The following is a 24,790-nucleotide window of genomic DNA, read 5'->3' as shown; positions in this document are numbered from 1 at the left end:
AATTTTTTTAACTCTGCCTAATGTTTGTGTGTTGAAGAAACATTCATCTATCTATTTGATAAGGTAGTAAACTGTAAGTAGGTTAGATAAAATTATTGAATATGATTAAAATCTAGAGTAAGAAAAATAATTCAGTGTTAATATTTGAGTGGGCACCCACTGTAGTGGAAAATAACCCCTCTGCTTTACAGAATATTGTTTTACATATTTCATAGAAATATTACTAATAATTACAGCAAATGTATTTTTTGACACAATTTAGTGTATTGTAACTTTCATTTGGTGGAAAAACCTTTCATTTCCTAGCATGTTTTACTTCATCCAAATAATAAAAAATTAATCATTTTGTATTTGAATTAAAACAAGACAAATTGTTACTTGGCTATTATGAATTCCTCTGAATTCCTCAACATTCTGTTTGTTCCAGCACTCAATTCAAATTCTTTAAATGGTGTCTATGCTAAGATATAATTTTAGCGTTATAGCTGACAAATCAAATTAGTGTAATATTTCTTATTTTTATAACGTAGAGGGACAATTAAAAAAAAAAAAAGACTTGTGGGCTGCATGTTGGTTTCTCCTCATGGTGATGTCTTGTTGTAATCCTCTGCAGAGCACACTCCTGTCCAGCTTGTCCCGCCACTTCCGAAGGGGCTCGCCGTCGTCCCCGGCCAGCGGGATTCTGCCGTGCACGCAAGCCAAGCCGCCCACGCCGGGCTCTAAGGGACTCCACGAAGGCCAGGAGCCGTTCATTCAGCTGGTACAGGCCTTTGTTAGGCTCGTGCAAAGATAACTTTTTTGTGTGCGTGAGATGGTGGAAAAGTTACCAAGTTGTTTTTGACTTTCTACATTTCAATTTGACCAAAAGCAAAGTGTTGACTTGAGAAGCTGCCTGTGGTTTGTTGCATGCTAGTAAGGCCTAGTTTTATAGACCTCTGTAACAAACACATTTCAAGTGCTACTTAAACATTTTTAGATCTTTTCAATAAGTCGTTACAATAATGGCTTTGTAAAATTACAAGATATATGTTACCACATTGAAGCAGCTGAAGACATTTGTACTCCACATGTAAATGATAATAAAGGAATGTTCTTGGACACATTTCAACTTTTTTACTGTATTCTTCAAGCTGACTGGATAAAATACAATTTGTCATAAAAATACATGTCGTTTTTTTTTGTATATGTATATTTAAAAAAAACAAAAAACGCTAACTGTACAAAGAAAGACATTGAACAAACATCAGTACCTAAAACGCAAAAGCAGGTTTTGTGCAAATTAAATAGAAAAATATTCTGAATGAAGAGTAAGGTGACAGTTTGACAGCAGGAAGATCAAATGTTAAAACTGCAACAGGAAGTTTCTTCACTGCTCATCTGAGGAGTCCAAGGAGCTTCTTGGATAAACTCCAGCTCCCCCTACTGGCCATTTACCACCACCTCCTGAAACACAGTTGGACTTGCTTGAACAACGCTTGTCTGCTTTGCCACATGGTTTCATTCACGCGCATGCGAGTGACATCTTGTGGACTGCAAGGCACTTTGCATTCAGGAAATAGACTGCACCGGTTAGCTTTGCATCAAGACTCAAAATTGCTAAGCAAGCCTTGCACAAGTTCTAGTCCTTCCAGATGCATTACGATGCATGATGTCATGGTGGCTTCATGCAAAAACCACATCATCATCATGCGTCAGAATGTCAACTTCCTGCTCACTGACCTGCTGCTCCTCTCGGGCCAAAGAGGTAACAATGACTTTTCTAACGTTATGTCGCAGAAGATAAAAAAACAAACAAGTGATTTTACTAAACTGCAGTGACGCTGGTGAGATTCTTCTTTGTGTGTGGAACTCACCTCGAGATTGACCCGAGCCTTTTTCATCACTCCGTGTGTGAGCGACACTGCGTGAGGAAAAGTCAAGTTATTATTTTGGAAAGGCAGCCCTGAGATATTTTCAAAACTTCTTTTTCAAGACATGCAGTGCATCCATAAAGTATCAACACTTCACTTTTTTCCACATGTTTTGCAACAGTCTTATTCCAAAATGGCATACATTAATTTGTGTCCTAAAAATTCTACACACACACAATACTCCACAATGACAATGTGAGTTTTTATTTTTTGCAAATGTATTAATAAAAAAGTGTTCAAACATGTGTCATCATAATCAAAACGACTTGAGGCTGTAATTGCTGCCAAAAGTGCATCAACAAACTATTGAGCAAAGATTTCTTATGTGATTTAAAAAAATAAATAAAAAATTGGCAAAAAAACCAAAAAACTTTTCTGTAGAATTTTTAGGGTTATCAGTTTTACTGTAACTGTAATCCATTATCATCATAGTGTTTGATTGGACTATCAACCATCAAACGGAGTACCTGCTGAGGCTTGTCGGGAGGACTGATGAAGTCTTCTTTAAATACAGTAATACAAGTCAAATATTCTTGTGTGCAGACAAAAACTTTTTATTACATTTTCGAGGGTTGCTGGTGTGACGTCACATGTCTAAAAACTGCTGGCCTTATTTGTCTGCACACAATATTTGATCAATAGTCTAGGGCAGGGGTCCCCAAACATTTTGACTCGGAGGCCGCGTTGGGTTAAAATGTATATATACAGGTAAAAGCCAGTAAATTAGAATATTTTGAAAAACTTGATTTATTTCAGTAATTGCATTCAAAAGGTGTAACTTGTACATTATATTTATTCATTGCACACAGACTGATGCATTCAAATGTTTATTTCATTTAATTTTGATGATTTGAAGTGGCAACAAATGAAAATCCAAAATTCCGTGTGTCACAAAATTAGAATATTACTTAAGGCTAATACAAAAAAGGGATGTTTAGAAATGTTGGCCAACTGAAAAGTATGAAAATGAAAAATATGAGCATGTACAATACTCAATACTTGGTTGGAGCTCCTTTTGCCTCAATTACTGCGTTAATGCGGCGTGGCATGGAGTCGATGACTTTCTGGCACTGCTCAGGTGTTATGAGAGCCCAGGTTGCTCTGATAGTGGCCTTCAACTCTTCTGCGTTTTTGGGTCTGGCATTCTGCATCTTCCTTTTCACAATACCCCACAGATTTTCTATGGGGCTAAGGTCAGGGGAGTTGGCGGGCCAATTTAGAACAGAAATACCATGGTCCGTAAACCAGGCACGGGTAGATTTTGCGCTGTGTGCAGGCGCCAAGTCCTGTTGGAACTTGAAATCTCCATCTCCATAGAGCAGGTCAGCAGCAGGAAGCATGAAGTGCTCTAAAACTTGCTGGTAGACGGCTGCGTTGACCCTGGATCTCAGGAAACAGAGTGGACCGACACCAGCAGATGACATGGCACCCCAAACCATCACTGATGGTGGGAACTTTACACTAGACTTCAGGCAACGTGGATCCTGTGCCTCTCCTGTCTTCCTCCAGACTCTGGGACCTCGATTTCCAAAGGAAATGCAAAATTTGCATGGTTGGGTGATGGTTTGGGGTGCCATGTCATCTGCTGGTGTCGGTCCACTCTGTTTCCTGAGATCCAGGGTCAACGCAGCCGTCTACCAGCAAGTTTTAGAGCACTTCATGCTTCCTGCTGCTGACCTGCTCTATGGAGATGGAGATTTCAAGTTCCAACAGGACTTGGCGCCTGCACACAGCGCAAAATCTACCCGTGCCTGGTTTACGGACCATGGTATTTCTGTTCTAAATTGGCCCGCCAACTCCCCTGACCTTAGCCCCATAGAAAATCTGTGGGGTATTGTGAAAAGGAAGATGCAGAATGCCAGACCCAAAAACGCAGAAGAGTTGAAGGCCACTATCAGAGCAACCTGGGCTCTCATAACACCTGAGCAGTGCCAGAAACTCATCGACTCCATGCCACGCCGCATTAACGCAGTAATTGAGGCAAAAGGAGCTCCAACCAAGTATTGAGTATTGTACATGCTCATATTTTTCATTTTCATACTTTTCAGTTGGCCAACATTTCTAAAAATCCCTTTTTTGTATTAGCCTTAAGTAATATTCTAATTTTGTGACACACGGAATTTTGGATTTTCATTTGTTGCCACTTCAAATCATCAAAATTAAATGAAATAAACATTTGAATGCATCAGTCTGTGTGCAATGAATAAATATAATGTACAAGTTACACCTTTTGAATGCAATTACTGAAATAAATCAAGTTTTTCAAAATATTCTAATTTACTGGCTTTTACCTGTATATATATTCCTCGAGCACTAATTGACTGAAAGAGTGCACACTTGCTGCAGCGCAGGCGCGATGATGTCATGTTATTGACGAGAAAATGCATTTTTAGACAATATGATTTGCCTGAGCGACTAGGAGACACCAAGATTAACAAGTGGTAGAAAATGGATTAGAAAGGACAGATTTAAAAAAATAATTATTAAGAAATTAAATAAAGGTTGTTGGGTTTTTTTTAAACTTGGGACTTCCCGCGGGCCGGATTTTGGACGCTGGCGGGCCATAATTTGGTGACCGCTGGTCTAGGGAGACGCGAGGCTCGCCTTGCTGTAGCTGTCCTTTTGCAAAAGTAAGGATCCTTCACATACAGAAACGTGGTTACAACTTTGACTTCTATTTGGGTTTTAGCCTTTTTAAAAGAAATAAGTAGGAAAAAATCCCAAAGGAGATTTTTGTATTCCTTTTATGATTATATCCAATTCATTTTAAAGAGAGGTCCTCAGAGGTACTGCAGGGGGCTGTGGCATTTTTAAAAATATATAATTTGTATATTTCCCATAACAAATTAGTATTATAGAACAAGAAAGTTTGATCATATTACGCCTATACTGGCTCACCTGCACTGGCTTCCTGTGCACTTAAGAAGTGACTTTAAGGTTTTACTACTTACGTATAAAATACTACACGGTCTAGCTCCTTCCTATCTTGTCGATTGCATTGTACCATATGTCCCGGCAAGAAATCTGCGTTCAAAGAACTCCGGCTTATTAGTGATTCCCAGAGCCCAAAAAAAAGTCTGCGGGCTATAGAGCGTTTTCTATTCGGGCTCCAGTACTATGGAATGCCCTCCCGGTAACAATTAGAGATGCTACCTCAGTAGAAGCATTTAAGTCCCATCTTAAAACTCATTTGTATACTCTAGCCTTTAAATAGACCCCCTGTTAGACCAGTTGATCTGCCGTTTCTTTTCTTTTCTCCTCTGCTCCCCTTTTCCTTGAGGGGGGGGGGGGCACAGGTCCGGTGGCCATGGATGAAGTGCTGGCTGTCCAGAGTCGGGACCCGGGGTAGACCGCTCGCCTGTGCATCGGCTGGGAACATCTCTACGCTGCTGACCCGTCTCCGCTCGGGATGGTGTCCTGCTGGCCCCACTATGGACTGGACTCTTACTATTATGTTGGATCCACTATGGACTGGACTCTCACAATATTATGTCAGACCCACTCGACATCCATTGCTTTCGGTCTCCCCTAGAGGGGGGGGGGTTACCCACATATGCGGTCCTCTCCAAGGTTTCTCATAGTCATTCACATCGACGTCCCACTGGGGTGAGTTTTTCCTTGCCCGTATGTGGGCTTTGTACCGAGGATGTCGTTGTGGCTTGTGCAGCCCTTTGAGACACTTGTGATTTAGGGCTATATAAATAAAGATTGATTGATTGATTGATATTATCATATTCATGTTAGCAATTAAGATGGATAGCGCTCTAGTTGCCAGCTAGCGATCAGCACGTTAGTTGGCAACTAGCGATTAGCCGCACAATATTGTTATGTGAAAGTTATTATTGCACAATACCAAAATACTTTTAGAAACAAATATAACATAGTTGCACACAGGATATGTAAGGAAGGGTTCTTGGCCTGGAAAACGGTGAATTGCTTAAATTCACTTGAGGTGCAAGTAGGTTACTGCCACCTAGTGGCCAGTCAGAATACAATCTAAGGAGAAATTGGCCAATGACAGAGCTGAAGACTAAAGTTTAGTCTTCATTTGAGATGTGAAAAAGCATCTTACGACGTTCGATGAGGACTCGCTCCATGCCTTCCTTCAGCTGGTTGGTGATCTGCAGGCGTTTGACCACGCTGCGCAGCATCTTCTCCCGCTGCGACAGTCGACTCTTCAGTCGAGCGATCTCGTTCTGCAGCAGCTCGTCCTGGCGGGCGCACGCATCAGGAGATCAGCGCTGACCCACGGACGCTGACAGAGAGCAGGTGTGTGGTGCGCTACCTGCTGGTTGTCGGCGGCGGCGCCGGTTGGCAGAGAAACCTTCCACGCCAGTTTGAGCAGCCGGGCGGCCTCGTCCAGCACATGCTGCATGGCGCCCACGCTCCCGGACAAGTCGCCGACGCGCTGACGGTCCGCCGTCTGGGTAGCACACGTGTAACGTTAGCGCACCTGGCAAGATGGCGGCACACGCTGGGATCAAGGGTCTACGTACCTTGCTGCTCCGCCACTCCTGCAGCTGGGCGTCCATGCGGCGTGACAACTTGTGGCCGTCTGAGATGTGCTTACGCAGGGCGTTGTAGTCCTCCACCAGCGCCAGGATGTGGCGCCCTTTGTGGTTGGCCCACATGCCGTGACCCGGCACCAGGCGGAAGGGGGCGCCCGTGACGCTCTCGCCCGAGCTGCTGTCGCCGCCGTCCGTCTTGGAGGGAGCCTGGCGATTGGCGTCTGGCAAGAGAATTCCTGTCAGCGACACGCGACTCCAAAGGTACATAACCGGGGTGTCCAAAGTGCTTTTTTTTTAATTTTTTTAAATGGTCTCAAAACATGGAAAAAGTGGAGAAATGTTGCAATGTTGACTCAAATTGTTTTTTTTCTTTGAAACGGTCATCAAAAAATAATAATGAATCAAAATCAATGTTTTTATGAATTATTGACATATTTAAGGCTTCAATTACTTCACATCAAATATTGCACTTTAAAATATTTGTTGGGGGAAAATACTGCATATTAGGTGTTTGCCATATAAAAAACTAAGTTTTCTTTATCAAAAGTGGCATTAAAAAAAAATAAATATATATATATATATATATATATATATATATATATATATATATATATATATACCGTATTTTCCGCACCATTAGCCGCACCTAAAAACCACAAATTTACTCAAAAGCTGACAGTGCGGCTTTTAACCCGGTGCGCTTTATATATGGATAAATATTAAGATTCATTTTCATAAAGTTTCGGTCTCGCAACTTCGGTAAACAGCCGCCATCTTTTTTCCCGGTAGAACAGGAAGCGCTTCTTCTTCTACGCAAGCAACCGCCAAGGTAAGCACCCGCCCCCATAGAACAGGAAGCGCTTCTTCTTCTACTGTAAGCAACCACCCGCCCCCGGAAGAAGAAGAAGCGCGCGGATTTTCGTTTCATTTCCTTTGTGTGTTTACATCTGTAAAGACCAGACCACAAAATGGCTCCTACTAAGCAACACGCGTATAACGCAGAATTTAAACTTAAGGCAATAAGTCATGCCGAAGAACAAGGAAATAGAGCAGCAGCAAGAGAATATAACATAAATGAATCAATGGTGCGTAGGTGGAGGAAGCAAGAAGATGACCTGCGCCAGGTAAAGAAGACAAAACAGAGTTTCCGAGGGAACAAAGCAAGATGGCAACTGTTGGAGGATGAACTCGAACAGTGGGTTGTTGAGCAGAGAGCAGCAAGCAGAAGTGTCAGCACCATCACTATTCGAATGAAGGCAACAACGCTAGCAAGCGAACTTCACCTGGATGATTTTAAAGGTGGTGCTTCTTGGTGTTTCCGGTTCATGAAAAGACGCTTATAGACTACGGTGTCGTCACGGACTACAAAGGCGGACTCGCACAATTTTTCAGGATTTATAGAGATCCCAAATACAGATCAGCAGGTACCAGAAGGTAAGAAAAGTTGTGTTTGCATAATATTGCGAAACAAAGTGCCAGATAATATGTCTTACCTTATACACACACTTTTCAATTCAGACACCGAAGACGAAGAATTCGAAGGATTTACGAATGAAGAATAACTTCAGAAAGTGAGCGCTATGTTTATTTTGTGTGTTGTGACATTAACGTTCGAGCAACATTACGTTGCTATTGCTCTGCACTATTTTGAATTTTACTATGTTTGTGATTGCACATTTGCGTACATTTTGGGACAGAGTTGTTAGAACGCTGGTTTTTAATATATTATTAAAGTTTGACTGACCTATCTGACTGTTTTTTTGACATTCCCTTTAGCGCAGCGTAGGCGCGGCTTATAGTCCGGGGCGGCTTATAGGTGGACAAAGTTTTGAAATATGCCATTCATTGAAGGTGCGGCTAATAACCCGGGGCGGCTTATAGTGCGGAAAATACGGTGTATATATATATATATATATATATATATATATATATATATATATATATATATATATATATATATATATATATATATATATATATATATATATATATAAAATAATGAAAACATAATCAATGAATAAATCTAAAGTTGATCTACACTTCAGTAAAAAAAAAAAAAAAAAAAACACGTTTTAAATGTATGACTAACTTTTATGAGTTGGGCCCTTTTTGATACCCAAGAATTTTAGTGGGATTTTCTACCATAAATTATATAAGCCGCTAATTTTTCCCTACGCTTTGAACCCAGCGACTTATAAATGGTGCAGCTAATTTATAATAATGATAATGATAATACATTTTATATTGCGCTTTTCTATTATTAGATACTCAAAGCGCTCACAGAGAAGTGGGAAGCCACCATTCATTCACACCTGGTGGTGGTAAGCTACATTTGTAGCCACAGCTGCCCTGGGGTAGACTGACGGAAGGGAGGCTGCCAGTTTGCGCCTAGGGCCACTCCGACCACCACCTATCACTCATTCATCATTCATTCACCGGTGTGAGCGGCACCGGGGGCAAGGGTGAAGTGTCCTGCCCAAGGACACAACGGCAGCGATTTGGATGTCAAGAGGCGGGGAGCGAACCTGCAACCCTCAGGTTTCTGGCACGGCCGCTCTACCCACTGAGCCATGCCTCCCCTAAATTTATGGACTTTCTTTGCTAACAAACATGTTTTGAATTCAACAAACAGTTTTCAACAAACACTGAAAAGGTGTTTGTGCTACGGCGCCATCGTTTGGATGAATTTGCTTACTGCAGGCACTGCGGGGTGAACATCTGGAGTTTCCATCTGTTTAATGCTTTAAACTGGAAGTACAAGTGCCGTTCTGTCTACATAGCAGTTCTACTCGCATGTTTTTCTTTATTCATCACTCCAAGCAACTCCAAGTAAGTTTTACAATATAACTATAACAACTCATACTTACTCCTCTCTGAGCTGCCACCTTAACGTGGTAGAGGAGTTTGCGTGTCCCAATGATCCTAGGAGCTATGTTGCCCGGGGGCTTTATGCCCCCTGGTAGGGTCTCCCAAGACAAACTGGTCCTAGGTGAGGGATCAGACAAAGAGCAGCTCGAAGACCTCTATGAAGAAAACAAGCAAGGAACCCAAGCAAGGGTCACCGGGCCCCCCCTCTGGAGCCAGGCCCGGAGGTGGGGCACGATGGCGAGCGCCTGGTGGCCGGGCCTGTCCCCATGGGGCCCGGCCGGGCACAGCCCGAAGAGGCAACGTGGGTCCCCCCTCCAATGGGCTCACCACCCATAGTAGGGGTCATAGAGGTCGAGTGCGATGTGAGCTGGGCGGCAGCCGAGGGCAGGGCACTTGGCGGTCCGATCCTCGGCTACAGAAGCTAGCTCTTGGGACGTGGAATGTCACCTCGCTGGGGGGGAAGGAGCCTGAGCTAGTGCGCGAGGTGGAGAAGTTCCGGCTAGATATAGTCGGACTCACTTCGACGCACAGCAAGGGCTCTGGAACCAGTTCTCTCGAGAGGGGCTGGACTCTCTTCCACTCTGGCGTTGCCGGCAGTGAGAGGCGACGGGCTGGAGTGGCAATTCTTGTTTCCCCCCGGCTCACAGCCTGTACGTTGGAGTTCAACCCGGTGGACGAGAGGGTAGCTTCCTTCCGCCTTCGGGTGGGGGAACGGGCCCTGACTGTGGTTTGCGCTTACGCGCCAAACCGCAGCTCAGAGTACCCACCCTTTTTGGATTCACTCGAGGGAGTACTTGAGAGTGCTCCCCCGGGTGATTCCCTCGTTCTATTGGGGGACTTCAATGCTCATGTTGGCAGCGACAGTGAAACCTGGAGAGGCGTGATTGGGAAGAATGGCTGCCCGGATCTGAACCCGAGCGGTGTTATGTTATTGGACTTTTGTGCCCGTCACAGATTGTCCATAACGAACACCATGTTCAAACATAAGGGTGTCCATATGTGCACTTGGCACCAGGACACCCTAGGCCGCAGTTCCATGATCGACTTTGTAGTTGTGTCATCGGATTTGCGGCCTCATGTTTTGGACACTCGGGTGAAGAGAGGGGCGGAGCTTTCTACCGATCACCACCTGGTGGTGAGTTGGCTGCGATGGTGGGGGAGGATGCCGGACAGACCTGGCAGGCCCAAACGCATTGTGAGGGTTTGCTGGGAACGTCTGGCAGAGTCTCCTGTCAGAGAGAGTTTCAATTCCCACCTCCGGAAGAACTTTGAACATGTCACGAGGGAGGTGCTGGACATTGAGTCCGAATGGACCATGTTCCGCGCCTCTATTGTCGAGGCGGCTGATTGGAGCTGTGGCCGCAAGGTAGTTGGTGCTTGTCGTGGCGGTAATCCTAGAACCCGTTGGTGGACACCGGCGGTGAGGGATGCCGTCAAGCTGAAGAAGGAGTCCTATCGGGTTCTTTTGGCTCATAGGACTCCTGAGGCAGCGGACAAGTACCGACAGGCCAAGCGGTGTGCGGCTTCAGCGGTCGCAGAGGCAAAAACTCGGACATGGGAGGAGTTCGGTGAGGCCATGGAAAACGACTTCCGGACGGCTTCGAAGCAATTCTGGACCACCATCCGCCGCCTCAGGAAGGGAAAGCAGTGCACTATCAACACCGTGTATGGCGAGGATGGTGTTCTGCTGACCTCGACTGCGGATGTTGTGGATCGGTGGAGGGAATACTTCGAAGACCTCCTCAATCCCACCAACACGTCTTCCTATGAGGAAGCAGTGCCTGGGGAGTCTGTGGTGGGCTCTCCTATTTCTGGGGCTGAGGTTGCTGAGGTAGTTAAAAAGCTCCTCGGTGGCAAGGCCCCGGGGGTAGATGAGATCCGCCCAGATCCTTAAGGCTCTGGATGCTGTGGGGCTGTCTTGGTTGACAAGACTCTGCAGCATCGCGTGGACATCGGGGGCGGTACCACTGGATTGGCAGACCGGGGTGGTGGTTCCTCTCTTTAAGAAGGGGAACCGGAGGGTGTGTTCTAACTATCGTGGGATCACACTCCTCAGCATGTTCTTCTCCAAAGCAGGTTGCAAGTGGCTTGGTTCCACAATCTCTGATGTAGTGCTTGAATTACTTTCAGCCTCTGGGTTATTGATGCTCGGTGGACTGTGGGTTAAATCCTGCCGCTGAGCTTCACTCGCCTGACTTGACCTTTCTCTCAAAAGATAGAGATCAATGCGAGGTCCTGGCTTTGTTTTCTTCAAGCACTTCATCCGCCCTTGATGTATTTTAAGGCCTCTGATGGATGTTATTTTGGACCAGCCACAGCTGCATACTTGGCGCTCTTGTCCTTCAGCTGATGTTGCTTGTTCTGTGCTGATTATCTGTTTCGTCGTCGTGTTCAATCCACGGTCATTTGCCGGGTGTTCAGCCGATGAGTCTTCTTCCGCCCCCGCTCTCGCAGACTCTGGGGGTATTTTTCTCTTTGGGCGTGTCGTAGCAATGAGGGGTGGCCTTTGTCTACTTATTAAGCGACAGAGCCTGCCATCATGGATAGCTAGTCCATGACAGCCCCGTCAGGGTCTTTCCCTCCTGTCAGCTGTCTTTCCAAGCTGTCACAAGGTCTTTCCCTAGTTGTCAGCTGCCCTTTCACAGCAGTCACTGGATTTCTCCAGTTTATCAGTTGAGCTCGTAGGACTAGATAGTACAATCCCTCAGATTAATCAATATCAGATATATATATATATATACACACACACAAATATATATATATATATATGTATATATACACACACACACATATATATATACATATATATATATATACACACATGAAATATGTACATACATAATATATATATATATATATATACACACACACACACACACATGAAATATGTACATACATTATATATATATATATATATATATATATATATATATATATATATATATATATATATAAATAGTATATCCATTCATATATATAGTATTTGTTTTAAAAATGAAAAATATCAAAATGGCGCCCGTATGCTTTGGTTTTTCAGTGTGGTGCCATCAGTGGAAAAACTTTGGACACCCCTGTTCTATAATGTCAACCTGAGCGAGGTGGTCTCACCGTGGAGGACGCTACTCTGCTCCTTATGACCCGGTGATCTGCTCCCTTCATCTGCATGCAGGTGAACAACGCTCAGTCACATGACAACAACAACGACATCACCATAGAAGCCAGGTGGTCACCTGCTGAGGACATCAGGTAGTTGATGTTGATGGTTTCCGAGCGCGCGGCGCCTCGCTGAAGCTGCTCCTCCAGTTTGTGGCGCAGCAACGTGCTGTTGTCGATGCTCCGCTCCAGCTGAAGCCTCAGGTGACGGACCTCAGACAGCAGCTCCGCAAGTTCCAACGAGCCCGAGGGAGGAGCTTCCTGGGTCACGCTGCTGGATTGTTCTGTGAGTTAAGTGTAAAAGTTATGTAATGTTAAAACACGTTTTCCTTTTTTTATGAATTCTAACACATAAATAAACGCTAGCAAATGTCAGCTAACAATTGAGGTAATGGGATTCTATCTATTCCACCGGTAAACCCCTCTGGACTGCTGACTGATGAATTGTTAATATCTTCCCGTTTGGATGAAGAATTAATAGAATAGAATAGAAAGTACTTTATTGATCCCTGGGGGAAATTCAGCAAATCATCATCTCGCCGCAAAAGGTTAGAGGAAAAAAAAAGTGCTGCAAATGAGCATCTTTTCGTGTCTATCTCGCCATCTCCGGGTCTAAGTTGAATGCCAAAGTTGACCGACATTTCTTGGTTTATGTCCCCGACCTTCTACTATCCAGGTGAGATACATGATTTATAAACTGGAATTAACTTTTGCCAACTCGGTACCTTGGTTTTTCACGGGACACATTTCCGGTGTTGTTTCCGGATGAGGAGATGCTGCTCCGTTATTAATTTAAGTGAAGTCTGAATGTCATTAAAAAAGTTAGCTCCATCTTTTGACACTTCTTCCACTCCCGTCCTTGCACGCTACACGTTACAACAAAGATGACGGCGAGAAGACTCTGCCCAAGGTGACCCGCGTAAATAAGACCGCCCACAAAACGGCACATCCAGAAGCGACTGTCAGAAAGCGGCTTGAAGATGATCTGTAAAACATAATCTATGCAACATTTTGACCAAAAGAACCACCATTACATGTTATGTAGACCACAAGGAAGTGTTTTCAATTTAGAAAAAACATTATAATAATAGGACTCTTTTAAATGCGCCTGATATATGAAAAAGATTAAAAAATAAACCATTCATCGGCAGTGCGCCTTATAATCCGGTGCGCCCTAAGGTCCGGAAAATACGGTACACATAAGGTTAGGTTAGAATAAAATAGAACATTTTATTGACAATGTATTAAATGCTGTCATGATTTATAGTTGCCACTTTTAGTCTGTGCTTTAAGAGGAATACAATAATCAGTAAATACTAAAAACAATACTATGTCTAAAACTACACAGGTAAGACATGTAGCAGGTTAAACACACACATAGAAGTTAAAGATAAATTGTATGAATTTGTCCCATAATGTAGTCAACTCACTTGCATCAGTTTACGCTACGTGGGCGGTTTTGAGTCTGCTAATAATTGGCAACGAGTCAACCAGCTGTGTGCGGTTCTACGTCCATGGGGCACAACAGAAAAGTTAGTTTAACTAAATTAACCGACACTCTTTGTGCAGGTCTGGGTGTTCGCCTTTTAAATGTTTACCTAAGTTGGATTGCCACCTTTGGCGAGGCATGTTTGTTATAAAGCCAAAATACCTCCATATACTCTTTATTAACCTTAGCAGGATTTAATTTTTTTGCCATTGTTTCTCTCTACACTGTTTTTGCTTCTATGCGCTCCGTAGAGATGCGCGGATAGGCAATTATTTCATCCGCAACCGCATCAGAAAGTCGTCAACCATCCGCCATTCACCCGATGTAACATTTGATCAGAACCGCACCCGCCCGCACCCGCCCGTTGTTATATATCTAATATAGACGATGCAAGGCATTGGTGAGGTTATAAAGCTTTTGCCTGTTAAAGAAAGGAGACTGATCCAATGCAGCACAGACATTCGCGTGCCACGCTGTCACGACCCAGACGCACACCAGTGCGCAATCATATGGGAGCCGCGCTGAGCGCACCTCCAAGCGCGTCTCGCTGCCGGCGACGGCCGGGTATGGGCCCGACGCTCCAGCGCCATCCATTTTCAGGGCTAGTTGATTCGGCAGGTGGGTTGTTACACACTCCTTAGCGGGTTCCGACTTCCATGGCCACCGTCCTGCTGTCTATATCAACCAGGGTGAGCCCCACCCCTTTCGTGAGCGCACTGCGCGCGGAGTGACCCCTATTACGCGCCCCCGGCAACAGGGGTGGCGGGCAGGTAAGCTGCGCGGGCGGAGCGCGCGGAGTGACCCCTGTTACGAGCCCCCGGCCACGGGGGTGGCGGGCAGGTAAGCTGCTTACCTGCTGCGCGTGACGCCGGCCGCGGCGAAGGCGGACGAGGCGGGGTGTCGGTGCGGTGGGCGCGGTGGTGACCCTGGACGTGCGTCGGGCCCTTCTCGCGGATCGCCTCAGCTACGGCTCCCGGTGGGGCCCTCTCGGGGAAAGGGGCCTCGGTCCCGGACCCCGGCGAGGCGTCCCTTCTCCGCTCCGTAAAAGTGTCCATCTCTTCTTTTTTTTTTTTCTTCTGTTGTGGCATATGCAGCAGGTGCCTGCTCGTTTTTCGTATGTGGGTAACAACATTTAACTATGTATATATATTTCCGAATTGGTTTAACTGCCACCCGCCTGAATCTATTTAAAATCTAATTTTTTTTTATTTCAACCGCCCGACCCGACCCGCGGATAAAAATCTAATTTTTTTTAATTTCATCCGCCCGATCCGCGGTTGTGCCCGCAAACCGCGCATCTCTAGCGCTCCGTGTGTGTGTGTATTGACTCAAAATCACCACGACAGGGTACCATGCAGATAAAAAATAAGAGTATCAATATTTTTCAAAGGCAGTATACATTTTTAATTCATTAGTATCACGGTATTTTGTTAGTACTGGTATACCGTACAACCTTAATTACGAGTTTCAATGCATGAAAAAAAGAAAAACATATGTGTGCTTGTCTTACATAAGGATTGTGAATGATGTACAAAAAAAAAAAAGTGTGGTTCCTCTTTAAGTGTGAAAGTTACGTAGTATTAAGTGTAAATGTTATGTATTATTAAGTGTAAATGTTATGTATTATCAAACGTGTGCACAAACTTACGTGTAGCATCGCTCCTAATCTTCTCGTGGACCTGCAGCTCCACGCGCAGTGACTGCATGAGGTGCTGCGAGTCGCTGAACTGCTGCCTGTGGAGCTTCACCTGGTCCTGCAAGCTGGAGAGGAAGTCATGTTTGTCATGTGATCACCACGACAAACACACAGGAGTGCGAGGAGAATGAGCAAGGGAAAGGAGGAGTGAAACGCTAAACTCGTGGTTTCATGTTTCAAGCAGACCACAATAGTGTGAGAGATCTGTTGCCAAATGCAACAGATCTCTCACACTATTGTGTGCGGGCATTTAAAAGGAGCAGCACTAATGTTTGCTGTCATGGAAGTCACCAGTGTGCGTACCTGCATATCTGCTCCTGACTGGCGTGCAGTGACTCCTGCAGCAGCTCCTTCTCCTGTCTCAGGACCTCATACTCCTTCCTACTCTGCTCCAGTTTGGCCGTGCGCCTCACCAGGTTCTCCTGCAGCCTCTCGCTCTCCTTCTGCATGTCTAAAAAGATAATGTGATGTATGACGCACGTGCCAATATAAGAGGCTAAAGGTAAGTGGGTTAGTGGTACCTTTACATTCCAAGCTGAGCTGCTCCTTCAGCACTTGGTTCTGACCCCAAAGGAAGCGTACCTCGCTCACCAGCTGACTCTGTTCTTCACTCCCGTGGATGAAGATATTTGTGGCTGCTGGTAACGAACATGCACAATCGCCAGTGAGCAAACAGGTTCTGAACCAGCATCGATCAGCCAGGGAGAAAGGTCACCTCGGTCTTTCTCCACCTCGGCGAGCTTCTTCTCCAACTGCACCCTCAGGCGGTCGTTGGTGGAGATGCTCTCCTCCAGACGCTGTCTCAAGGCCCGAATCTCCTGCAGATGTTCTGACAGCAGGACTGATTGGACAAGAGTTAGAGTTGGACAAAAATGTTTTTTGAACCTAATGTATGTTTTTACCTGAATTGATTAGGGTCGACTGTTTTGTTTGTGAGCGGACATCCTCATGTTCCTGGTCTCTATCCTGACGATGGGTCATGATAGAGTAGTGCAGCTCTAGTTCACTATGCAGGGTGGCATTGAGCTGTCCGCTGCTCCTCAGGTCCTCCTGCAAGCGTTCGTTTTCCCTCTGCAGCCCCAGCAGTCGGCTTCCTGTTTCCTGGTCACCCCCTAAGCCCTCCTCCCTGGATCCGCCCCCTGCCAGGGTACCAGAAGCATCTACGGCACGCCGCTGGTCTGCACGTGAACACAACAGTCAGTGAGGATGGTTCCACCGGTCTGATGGAACCGGATAGGTGCGACATGAATAATGAAACTTTAAGTGGGGGATGGAAACTGGACACCTGCCGTGTCATTTGTTGCGGCACGAGATGCCTCAACGCACCGGAATGGTGGTGAGTAGAAAATAAGTGCCGGCACAAAGCCTGGGCTTGGTGACATACCAGCACAGTTAAACCTAAAACTATGTTTCAACAAGTCAAATTTAAGACTTTTTTAACCCCATAATGAATACAATTTAAGACCATTTCACCTCAATAGTGACAAAAAGCTGTTGGATTAAACCTATTAAAACTCTATGAGTACCCTTTATTTGTATGACAGAAACCTAATAAAATCAAATAAAAAGACGCCTCAGCCAACAAACTTGCTTATTTTGTTAGCACTTCATCTACCTTGTGTGGGTGAGCTGCCATGGCAGGAAGATGCCATTTTGTCCAAGGGGTGCAGGTCAAAGTGGGAGTTGTGGTGGCTGCTGGGACTATGACCTCTGACCTGATTCTGCAAGCTCTGAATGAGGCGGTTCTTCTCCTGAAGCTCCTTGGCCAACCTGAGGAGAGGAAGGAGGAGGAGTAAAAAGGTCTGCTATCATCTGACGGTTGACAGCTCTCACTCACATATAGGGATAGGTATCGTTCACATATGAACCGATACGATACCAATTGCCGATACCTGGTAAGAGATACCGGCATTCAACATTACCAATTTTCAGTACTTTCTTGTGTGTTAATATTAATTGTTTTGATAATGAAATCTATTTTTTTTTATTAGAACATTTAAGAATGACCTGTTACCTTGTTTCATTATCCAATTTCTGAGTTTAATTTGAAAGTATAACATTAAGTTACAATTACAGTTCCAAGTCCAAGACATTAGATCAGGGTTGAGCAAACTACGGCTCGCGGGCAACATCCGGCCCGCCAAATATTAAAACAGAATTGAGCAAAAATCTGGAGAATTGCCACAACAAATCTGATACTAGACTTCAACGCACTGGCAAAACAGGGTGATAAACAACACTGCTCCCACTAAAAGAGAACATAAGTGTTTACCCTGTAATACCATTGTTATGTTTCTTTGATGTTCTGATATGATATTGTTGAAAATAGATGTATAATGATTAAAATAGCCCATGTTTGAGAAGTCTGCTCTTAGTTCCAACAGATCCAATATGCTTTGAAATGCATAATGTGTAACATTTCAAAAGCTAATGTGGCCCCTGAGCCAAAAAGTTTGCCCACCTCTGCATTAGATGCTGGTAGTCTAGTTTATGTGTTGCGCCATTAAAAGTGATAATACTGTAATTATTGTACTTATTACGCACCATCTGTTTGATTGTAAAGTGCAGCTTAGTTGTAGTGTTCATTAACAAACATGAACGTGTTGAAATCACCATGTAAAATCACTAATGATAATCAGTAGCATGTCAACAGCAGAGCCAATGTACAGTATATTAGCATCAAGCTAGCGCATTTTTGGAAAAAATGGAGCCTTACTTTACTTACGTTCGAGCGTTTTTTGGAGTCAATTGCTTTGTTGGCATTGAAAACTGCAACATTACCTAAAGTAGCTGCTGAGTTCACTTTCAGGGCTACTGGATCGCCAAGTTCGAAGAGGCAACCGGGGCGTCATGCGCGATCCAGGTACTGAAACTGTGAATCGGTGTCTGGTAGGACCAGCGCGATTCGGTCCGTGCCTAAGAAGTACGGGATTCAGTACTTCTGATTGGAGCGCTAAACTCCGCCCACTCGCAAAACCACAAAGATTTACAACCGAGGCACTCAAGAAAAGTGATGAATCAGAGACTACTGATAATCACACAGTGAAAATGTCCACACAGACAGCAAACATCATGCCGTCACAACATGCCCCACTCACAGGTCCAAACGCTCGCTAGCACGTTCGGCCGTGTTGACATTGTGTTGGAGCATGAAGATCACGTGGTGTCTCAGCCTCTGTCGCTCGCCCTCTAGCTCCTGACGCAGATTATCTATCTCCTGCTGGATTTGAGCGGGGCTGTCGGTTGGCCCGCACACACTACAAAGACAAACATATCATGTCCTGCATGTCATCCTATCCCCGATGGCGATAGCCGATTGATAATTCTGTTGGGGTCCTGATGTGTAACATTGCAGTGACCCAGTTGTCAGCCATGTAACATCAATTGCTTTGTCAACACACTTGAAAGTAGGTCAACAGCCAGACGTCATTCAAACCCAACAACCCAAACGGGGTCATAAGGCAATGAAAAAGAGGAAGGAAGTCATGAGGCGCACACAACACACAATAAAATGAAAAAACTGATCAAGCAATGCAAAAAAAAACCCAAAAAAAAACCATCAGTCATATGTAGAATCCTCAAAAAGAGCAATTGATTCTATTTTCAGAGGTAGATTCTTAAGAAATCATTTTTAATATTGGGCATTTTTGATCGTTAACAACAAACGTAATTGTATATTGCTATTTGTCTTAATACTCATTTTAAATTATTACTTCTGTGCATACATAAAGTTATGTTTTCATATCTTGTGCAATACACTTATATATTGATATGCTATTGTATGCTCGTCTGGTGCAATTTTCACATCTGTTAATGCTGACTCTATGTGCAATATCCATGTGCATTGTCTTCATAAAGCACATCTTATTATATGCAACAAATTAGCACACTTGCTCTTGAGCACTTTTCCATCTGCCTTATGCACTTTAACTACAATGGTCACTTTATTCCTGATCTGAACTAAGCTGAAGTCATGCAGCAACCTACTGTTCTGTTTATATATTGGTCTGTGTATTTTACTGTACTGTTTATGTCTGATGTTGGTGCAGTCTCACTTAGATTTGTTTAATGGACTTTGTTGTATGTAACCTCAAGATGGAAATGAGTAAGGATGATACAGTATCAAAATCTTACGATTTCACGATATAATCATACATCCATAAACGTGGACGCATGTGAAAAAGTGCAATATATTTGTAGATTCCTAATGAAGCCTTTAGCTTGACGCTCCTCTACTTTCTCCTGCTCCGCTTGCTGCGGCAACAACAAACAAAACTCCAGACGCTCCTCTTCGTTTTGTATCGTTTACTTAATAATTCAAAAACATAAAACAACGATGTGGGAACAACTGAATGGCAAAATAAAAGGAGTTTGTTACAGTAGGTGTTAGAAAAAGCAAGACTAAGAAAAAGTAAGAGTGAGGTCAAAAAACTGTGTGGCTCAATTCCCCCGCACCTGACTGCCATTACCCATAATGCACTGTCCGAAAACCAACCTACCACACAGATCCTTCCGCCATATATGCAATTTACACAGTTACGTCATCAAACTATTTAGACAAAAGTAATAATTATTCTAAGCATACAAATAAAGTAAATAGTCCCATTTTGGCTGAATAAACATAAAGCACCTTCCATAAAAATGTAAATTAAGTTAAACAGCATTTAGGCTCCTACAATATTTATCTGTACAGTAACCTATGTATTTATTTATATATGCACCTTATTGCTTTTTTATCCTGCACTACCATGAGCTTATGTAACGAAATTTCGTTCTTATCTGTACTGTAAAGTTCAAATTTGAATGACAATAAAAAGGAAGTCTAAGTCTAAGTACATAAAAGACTTAAAAATGCTATAGTGTCCAAAATGAAGCGGCAGGAATGTTTAGAATAACACACAAACATAATGCTCTAATCGTATTTTTTTTTTACTATACTAACATGTATTTTCAGGTGCAAAGAAATGTGTGGGAACATCTGCTGTTTCAAGCAAAAACAACTTACAGTTGAGTGTCTTTAAAGTGACAATATAAACATCCAGTGTAACAAATGTAAAACAAATGTTCACTTTTTAATTTTACTTTCTGAAAAGCAATGTCTTCTGCAGTGGAACTTTTAAAATCGTTCTGGAAAATGCTGATTTTCAGAAAAGCTAACTGAAAATGTAACTTTTAATAAACTGATGTTCAGCCTTGCTGGCTTTAAACATCTTTTCCGGATGATGATTTATCAGGTAGCTTCTCATATTCCGCGCTCCCATTAGGCACTTTCGCTTTGCACCGTGCGTTGTGACCGGTGTTCTGTATTGGCTTGGAAACACTTGAGACTAAAATGGCCCGCTTTGCTTTGCCGGGGTTTGTTTGTCTGTTTGTTAGCAACATAACTCAAAAAGATATGGATGCATTTTGATGAAATTTCCGAGAAAAAAAACAATTCCTCTTATCTGCATGCTTTATATTTTTCTCCCCTCAGGCTCTAGGGCGTTCCACGCTCCCCTTTGCTGCTTGCGCTCTACGTAGAAGACTTTATTCGTTTATTTTCAGACTAGCCAATGTAAAACTGCCAGAAAAAAACTACACCCACCAAGTTTTGGTTGATACTGTCAAGCGTCACACCAATATTGTGAGGATGTTGAAACAGCAGAACTGTGGTATCTACAACATTGTTACATCCTTAGCCTTTGGCTGCATTCTGGCACATTTACATTTTTATGTCCATTAATGTGTATTGTCCCAAGTAACAAATAAAGCCATGGCATTTTTCTAATATTTAAGAGCCCTGCCAGGGGTATCGTTCCACCTACCAGACCAGAAAAGAGGGAAAAAAAATAATGCGCCACTTGCATGAAGTCTCCAAAAAGAAAAAGACCACAGTCAACTTCAACAAAAAGCTAAATCATGTGACCTTTGCAAATACAAAATACAAATACATGTCCGGTGCAGCGCACACAGAAGTGGCAAACATCTAGCAGTGGTGTTGAAAGTTGAGATGTACCTGCGAGAAAGCTCCAGAGCAGCCATGTCTTCATTATCCAGCTGAGCCTCTCCTAACAGACAACAAAGCTATTAAGGACTTAATACTGTATAATACGTCTTTCTTACAACAAATGTATTTTTGGATTAGCCTGTGTGTTAGCTGTATGTTTTCTGCAGTTTACCTTTGTCCAGGCGTCCTTCCAGCCCCTCCAGAATACTCAGGCTCTTGTCCAGCTGCCCCTTGACCACCTCCCCCATATAACAGTCCACTTCGCTGGCCTGTAGCATCTCCTGCAAGGCCCGGCTCAGCTCCCCCATCTGTCGCCGCTGCAGGGCAGCCTGCCTGCGGCTGTCCTTGATTTGCTGTCTCAGTTGCGACAGCTCCCTGGCCTGCGACTGCACCAGCGAGTCCAAACTGTGGAACCGACATATTGAGGTCAGACAGAAGATACAACTTGTGCATGCAGTGTGTCATCACCTTCAAGAGAAAAACATCACAGATTGTATGGATTTTATTTGGTCTAATCATGTGACTGGTGTGCTAAAATGTAATGTAACGTAACTTTGTCCAAGGATTAAATGTGCCGTTTATTGTAAGTAGAAGGCCAAACCTGGCAGGTGACGTAGAGCGGCTCCGGTTGTGCTGTAGCTGCTCCTTCATGCTGTTGTTCCTCCCTTCCTCTCTGTTCATGCGGCTGCTTTTACTTGCCTGGTCCTCTCCGACATCCTCTTTCTCCCCTATCTGCTCTCGACTAGGTCTCCTATTATGACTGCGGCCCTGTGAGCTGTCCTGATCCATTGACTGGTCAGAGGGGCTGGCCATTGGGTCACATGAGTTCCTCCGCAGAAGACTTTGCAACTGGAGGATAATTTTGTTTTGGCTTTCCAGCTGGATCTTCAGGTCTCGGACCTGCGTTTGAAGCTGGAGCGGGTCATCAGAGAGGCCGCAGTCCTCGTAGGCCGCCGACGGGCTCTTCATACTGGCCTGAAAACATGCATCGGCATTACGTTAGCGATTTAAATATTTCCACAGAACTGCTGTGTGTAATCGAGTACCTTGGCCGAGCTCAGAGTGGGGGAACTCGGGTATGGAGTGCTGGAGGTGGAGTACAGATTTTCAGTGGAAGAAAAGTGTGCCTGCTCATGTGCCCTCAATAACGGGAGACTGCCACTTGGGTTCACAGCCACCTCTCGGTCTGAACATGTGGAGAGAAAGAATACCAAAAAAGGTCTGAACACTGCAGGTTTAGAAGACAGCTCGGGGGACACAAGGCTATATAATAAATAAATACAAAAAAAGAGGAAAAGAGAAAGTTTTCAGGTGCTGAAAAAACATTCCAAAACTTGAGCGTGAATACATGCAAGAATTTATCCATGCGGAACTTTGCATGGTATTAAAGGTGCCGAGGAGAAACACCGCGCTGAAACCAGCAGAAGACACCGTGAGGTTAGGAGGGAGACTAAGACATCAAAGTTGTGTTACAGCTTCTGTTCACTCCTCATGCAGACCATTAGAGCGCCCACTCTAAGGTGTGTGAGATTAGTATCCACTCAGCAGAAGGTGTCTAACCTGTGCTACTGCTCCCTTCCCTATCGTTCTCACTCTTGCCTGTGGTTTCGTAACCAAGGTCCTGACAATCCACCTGCACACCTTTGTCATCCTTCTCCAGAGCTGGGATTGGAGGTAATGTTTTTGTTAAGTTATCAAACTTTAGCTCATGTCTTGGTCCTTCATGACTCAACTGAAGAAACAAACAAGTTCAAACAAATACAACTGGTGCTCTCACCTCTCTGTGTAGTGTTGGGTGACGGGGTCATGGTGACTGAGGCCAGTTTCTCCTCCAGATTTTTACAGGTTTTTTTTTTCTCCCTTAGAGCCTTGTGTAGAGCCTCCAGCTGGGCCTGAACAATAGGTGGTAACCCCTTGGCATCCAGCACTGCTGCATGGGCATCACTTTGTTCCTCACAGGCCCTCTCCACCTGCAGGGAGGCTTGGAGCTCACAAATCCTCTGAGAGCGTTCGGCAAAGACCTTGAACAGGAGCTGCAGACTGCAATAAAGCGCCGGGTGGGGTTCTGTCAATGCAACGCTGCTTGGCTGAGCGGTTTGGGTCAGACGCTCGAGTTCTTGTCTCTCTTGCAGAGCATTCTGGAGGTTGTCCAAATGCGCCTGTAAGTCAACAGTGGTCAAGGAGCCATTTGCACAGTGTGCTGCCAGATAAGTGATGACAGATTCTGTTAAACTAAGGCATTTTGCAAGAACTTTGGTCATCTCCTTATCTAAACATCCTTGTGCCACTTCATTATCCCTCAACTCTTTTTCTTTGAACGATCCAGACATCATTCGTGCTGAAATACTATTTATCTGTGCAGAATTCAGTCTATCCTGGTCACAAAGCACTTCGTCCTGCAAAGAGAGTGAATTTGGTTGCAGCTCGTGCGTAGAACAGTCTGTTCCTTCAGAGACACCACTGGAGCTTTGCGTGTTTGACGCGACATTGACTGCCTCTATCCTCAAACAAAGATCTCTAATTTCAGACTGCTTTTCCAGGCTGTCTGACGACGAGATGAGTTTCTCTGCCATGTTCAAAAGTTGTGTAAGGTGGTTGTTGATATTCTCTTTCTCTTGTAGTGCTTTCTGTAAGTCGATGCATCTGCCGCAGAAGGTGGCATCGGAATCCCCAGAACCGGAGGCTGTGCCCATACTGGTGTGCGTTCCAAACTCACCCTGGATGTCCAGACTACAGGCAGTCAGGTCTGCAATTGTGGACTCAGCAGCTTGCAAAGCCTCCATGTACTGCCGATTGAGGTGTTCCTTCTCCTGGAGCTGAGCGCGGAGCTCCTGCCAATCGGCCAGCTGCTCGCTGAGCTTTCTGATCAAGGTCTCTTTCTCCTGGCACTCCTGGTGAAGAAGCTCCAGTTGAGTAAAAAGAGCACAGCTGTCCTGGGTGTTATCCAGAGTGTGTGTGGCTGGACAGCCGCTATCATAAGCAGGGCCGTGGGAGGAAGAAGGACAAGTGCTTGGTTGGGACGACATGGTGGAGTCAGAGTTTAAAAACAGTTGCTGGAAAGCTTCTGCGTGAAGGAGTTGGACACAATCAGAATCTCCTTCTGACTGTGTGTTGCTGCAAGCTTCCATTCTTTGCTTCACTAGGACGGGCAGGCGAGATCTGATACTGACCTACAAGAGA

General features: G+C 44.4%; 2 protein-coding genes across 10 annotated transcripts in view; one reads left to right on the top strand and one right to left on the bottom strand.

Moving 5' to 3' along the window:
* The window catches only part of nup188 (nucleoporin 188), a 47,887-nt gene extending 46,785 nt beyond the window's left edge, over positions 1–1,102 (top strand). Inside the window, exon 42 of the mRNA XM_061932068.1 lies at positions 614–1,102. Coding sequence (XP_061788052.1) covers positions 614–793 — 180 coding nt within the window. The 3' untranslated portion in view covers positions 794–1,102. The remainder of the gene's footprint in view (positions 1–613) is intronic.
* A 20-nt stretch (positions 1,103–1,122) lies between these two features.
* Positions 1,123–24,790, bottom strand: part of cdk5rap2 (CDK5 regulatory subunit associated protein 2) — a 62,663-nt gene continuing 38,995 nt past the window's right edge. For 5 of the 9 annotated variants that reach the window (XM_061932064.1, XM_061932065.1, XM_061932066.1 and 2 more), the window contains 20 exons: positions 23,388–24,780; positions 23,171–23,272; positions 22,657–22,796; positions 22,212–22,585; positions 21,783–22,015; positions 21,620–21,671; positions 17,240–17,394; positions 16,527–16,802; positions 16,340–16,465; positions 16,146–16,262; positions 15,928–16,075; positions 15,577–15,689; positions 12,517–12,723; positions 12,395–12,445; positions 6,407–6,639; positions 6,196–6,333; positions 5,983–6,121; positions 1,854–1,900; positions 1,720–1,759; positions 1,123–1,443 (listed from right to left, as the gene is read on the bottom strand). In XM_061932064.1, coding sequence (XP_061788048.1) covers positions 1,367–1,443; positions 1,720–1,759; positions 1,854–1,900; positions 5,983–6,121; positions 6,196–6,333; positions 6,407–6,639; positions 12,395–12,445; positions 12,517–12,723; positions 15,577–15,689; positions 15,928–16,075; positions 16,146–16,262; positions 16,340–16,465; positions 16,527–16,802; positions 17,240–17,394; positions 21,620–21,671; positions 21,783–22,015; positions 22,212–22,585; positions 22,657–22,796; positions 23,171–23,272; positions 23,388–24,780 — 4,161 coding nt within the window. In that variant the 3' untranslated portion in view covers positions 1,123–1,366. The remainder of the gene's footprint in view (positions 1,444–1,719; positions 1,760–1,853; positions 1,901–5,982; positions 6,122–6,195; positions 6,334–6,406; positions 6,640–12,394; positions 12,446–12,516; positions 12,724–15,576; positions 15,690–15,927; positions 16,076–16,145; positions 16,263–16,339; positions 16,466–16,526; positions 16,803–17,239; positions 17,395–21,619; positions 21,672–21,782; positions 22,016–22,211; positions 22,586–22,656; positions 22,797–23,170; positions 23,273–23,387; positions 24,781–24,790) is intronic. The other 4 variants (XM_061932067.1, XM_061932060.1, XM_061932063.1 and 1 more) reach the window with 3 other exon arrangements.

This window comes from Nerophis lumbriciformis, linkage group LG39 (genome assembly GCF_033978685.3).
Source record: "Nerophis lumbriciformis linkage group LG39, RoL_Nlum_v2.1, whole genome shotgun sequence".
NCBI classification, from domain to species: domain Eukaryota; kingdom Metazoa; phylum Chordata; class Actinopteri; order Syngnathiformes; family Syngnathidae; genus Nerophis; species Nerophis lumbriciformis.
Note: the sequence above shows the minus strand (reverse complement) of the source record. Positions and strands in the feature narration are given on the sequence as shown.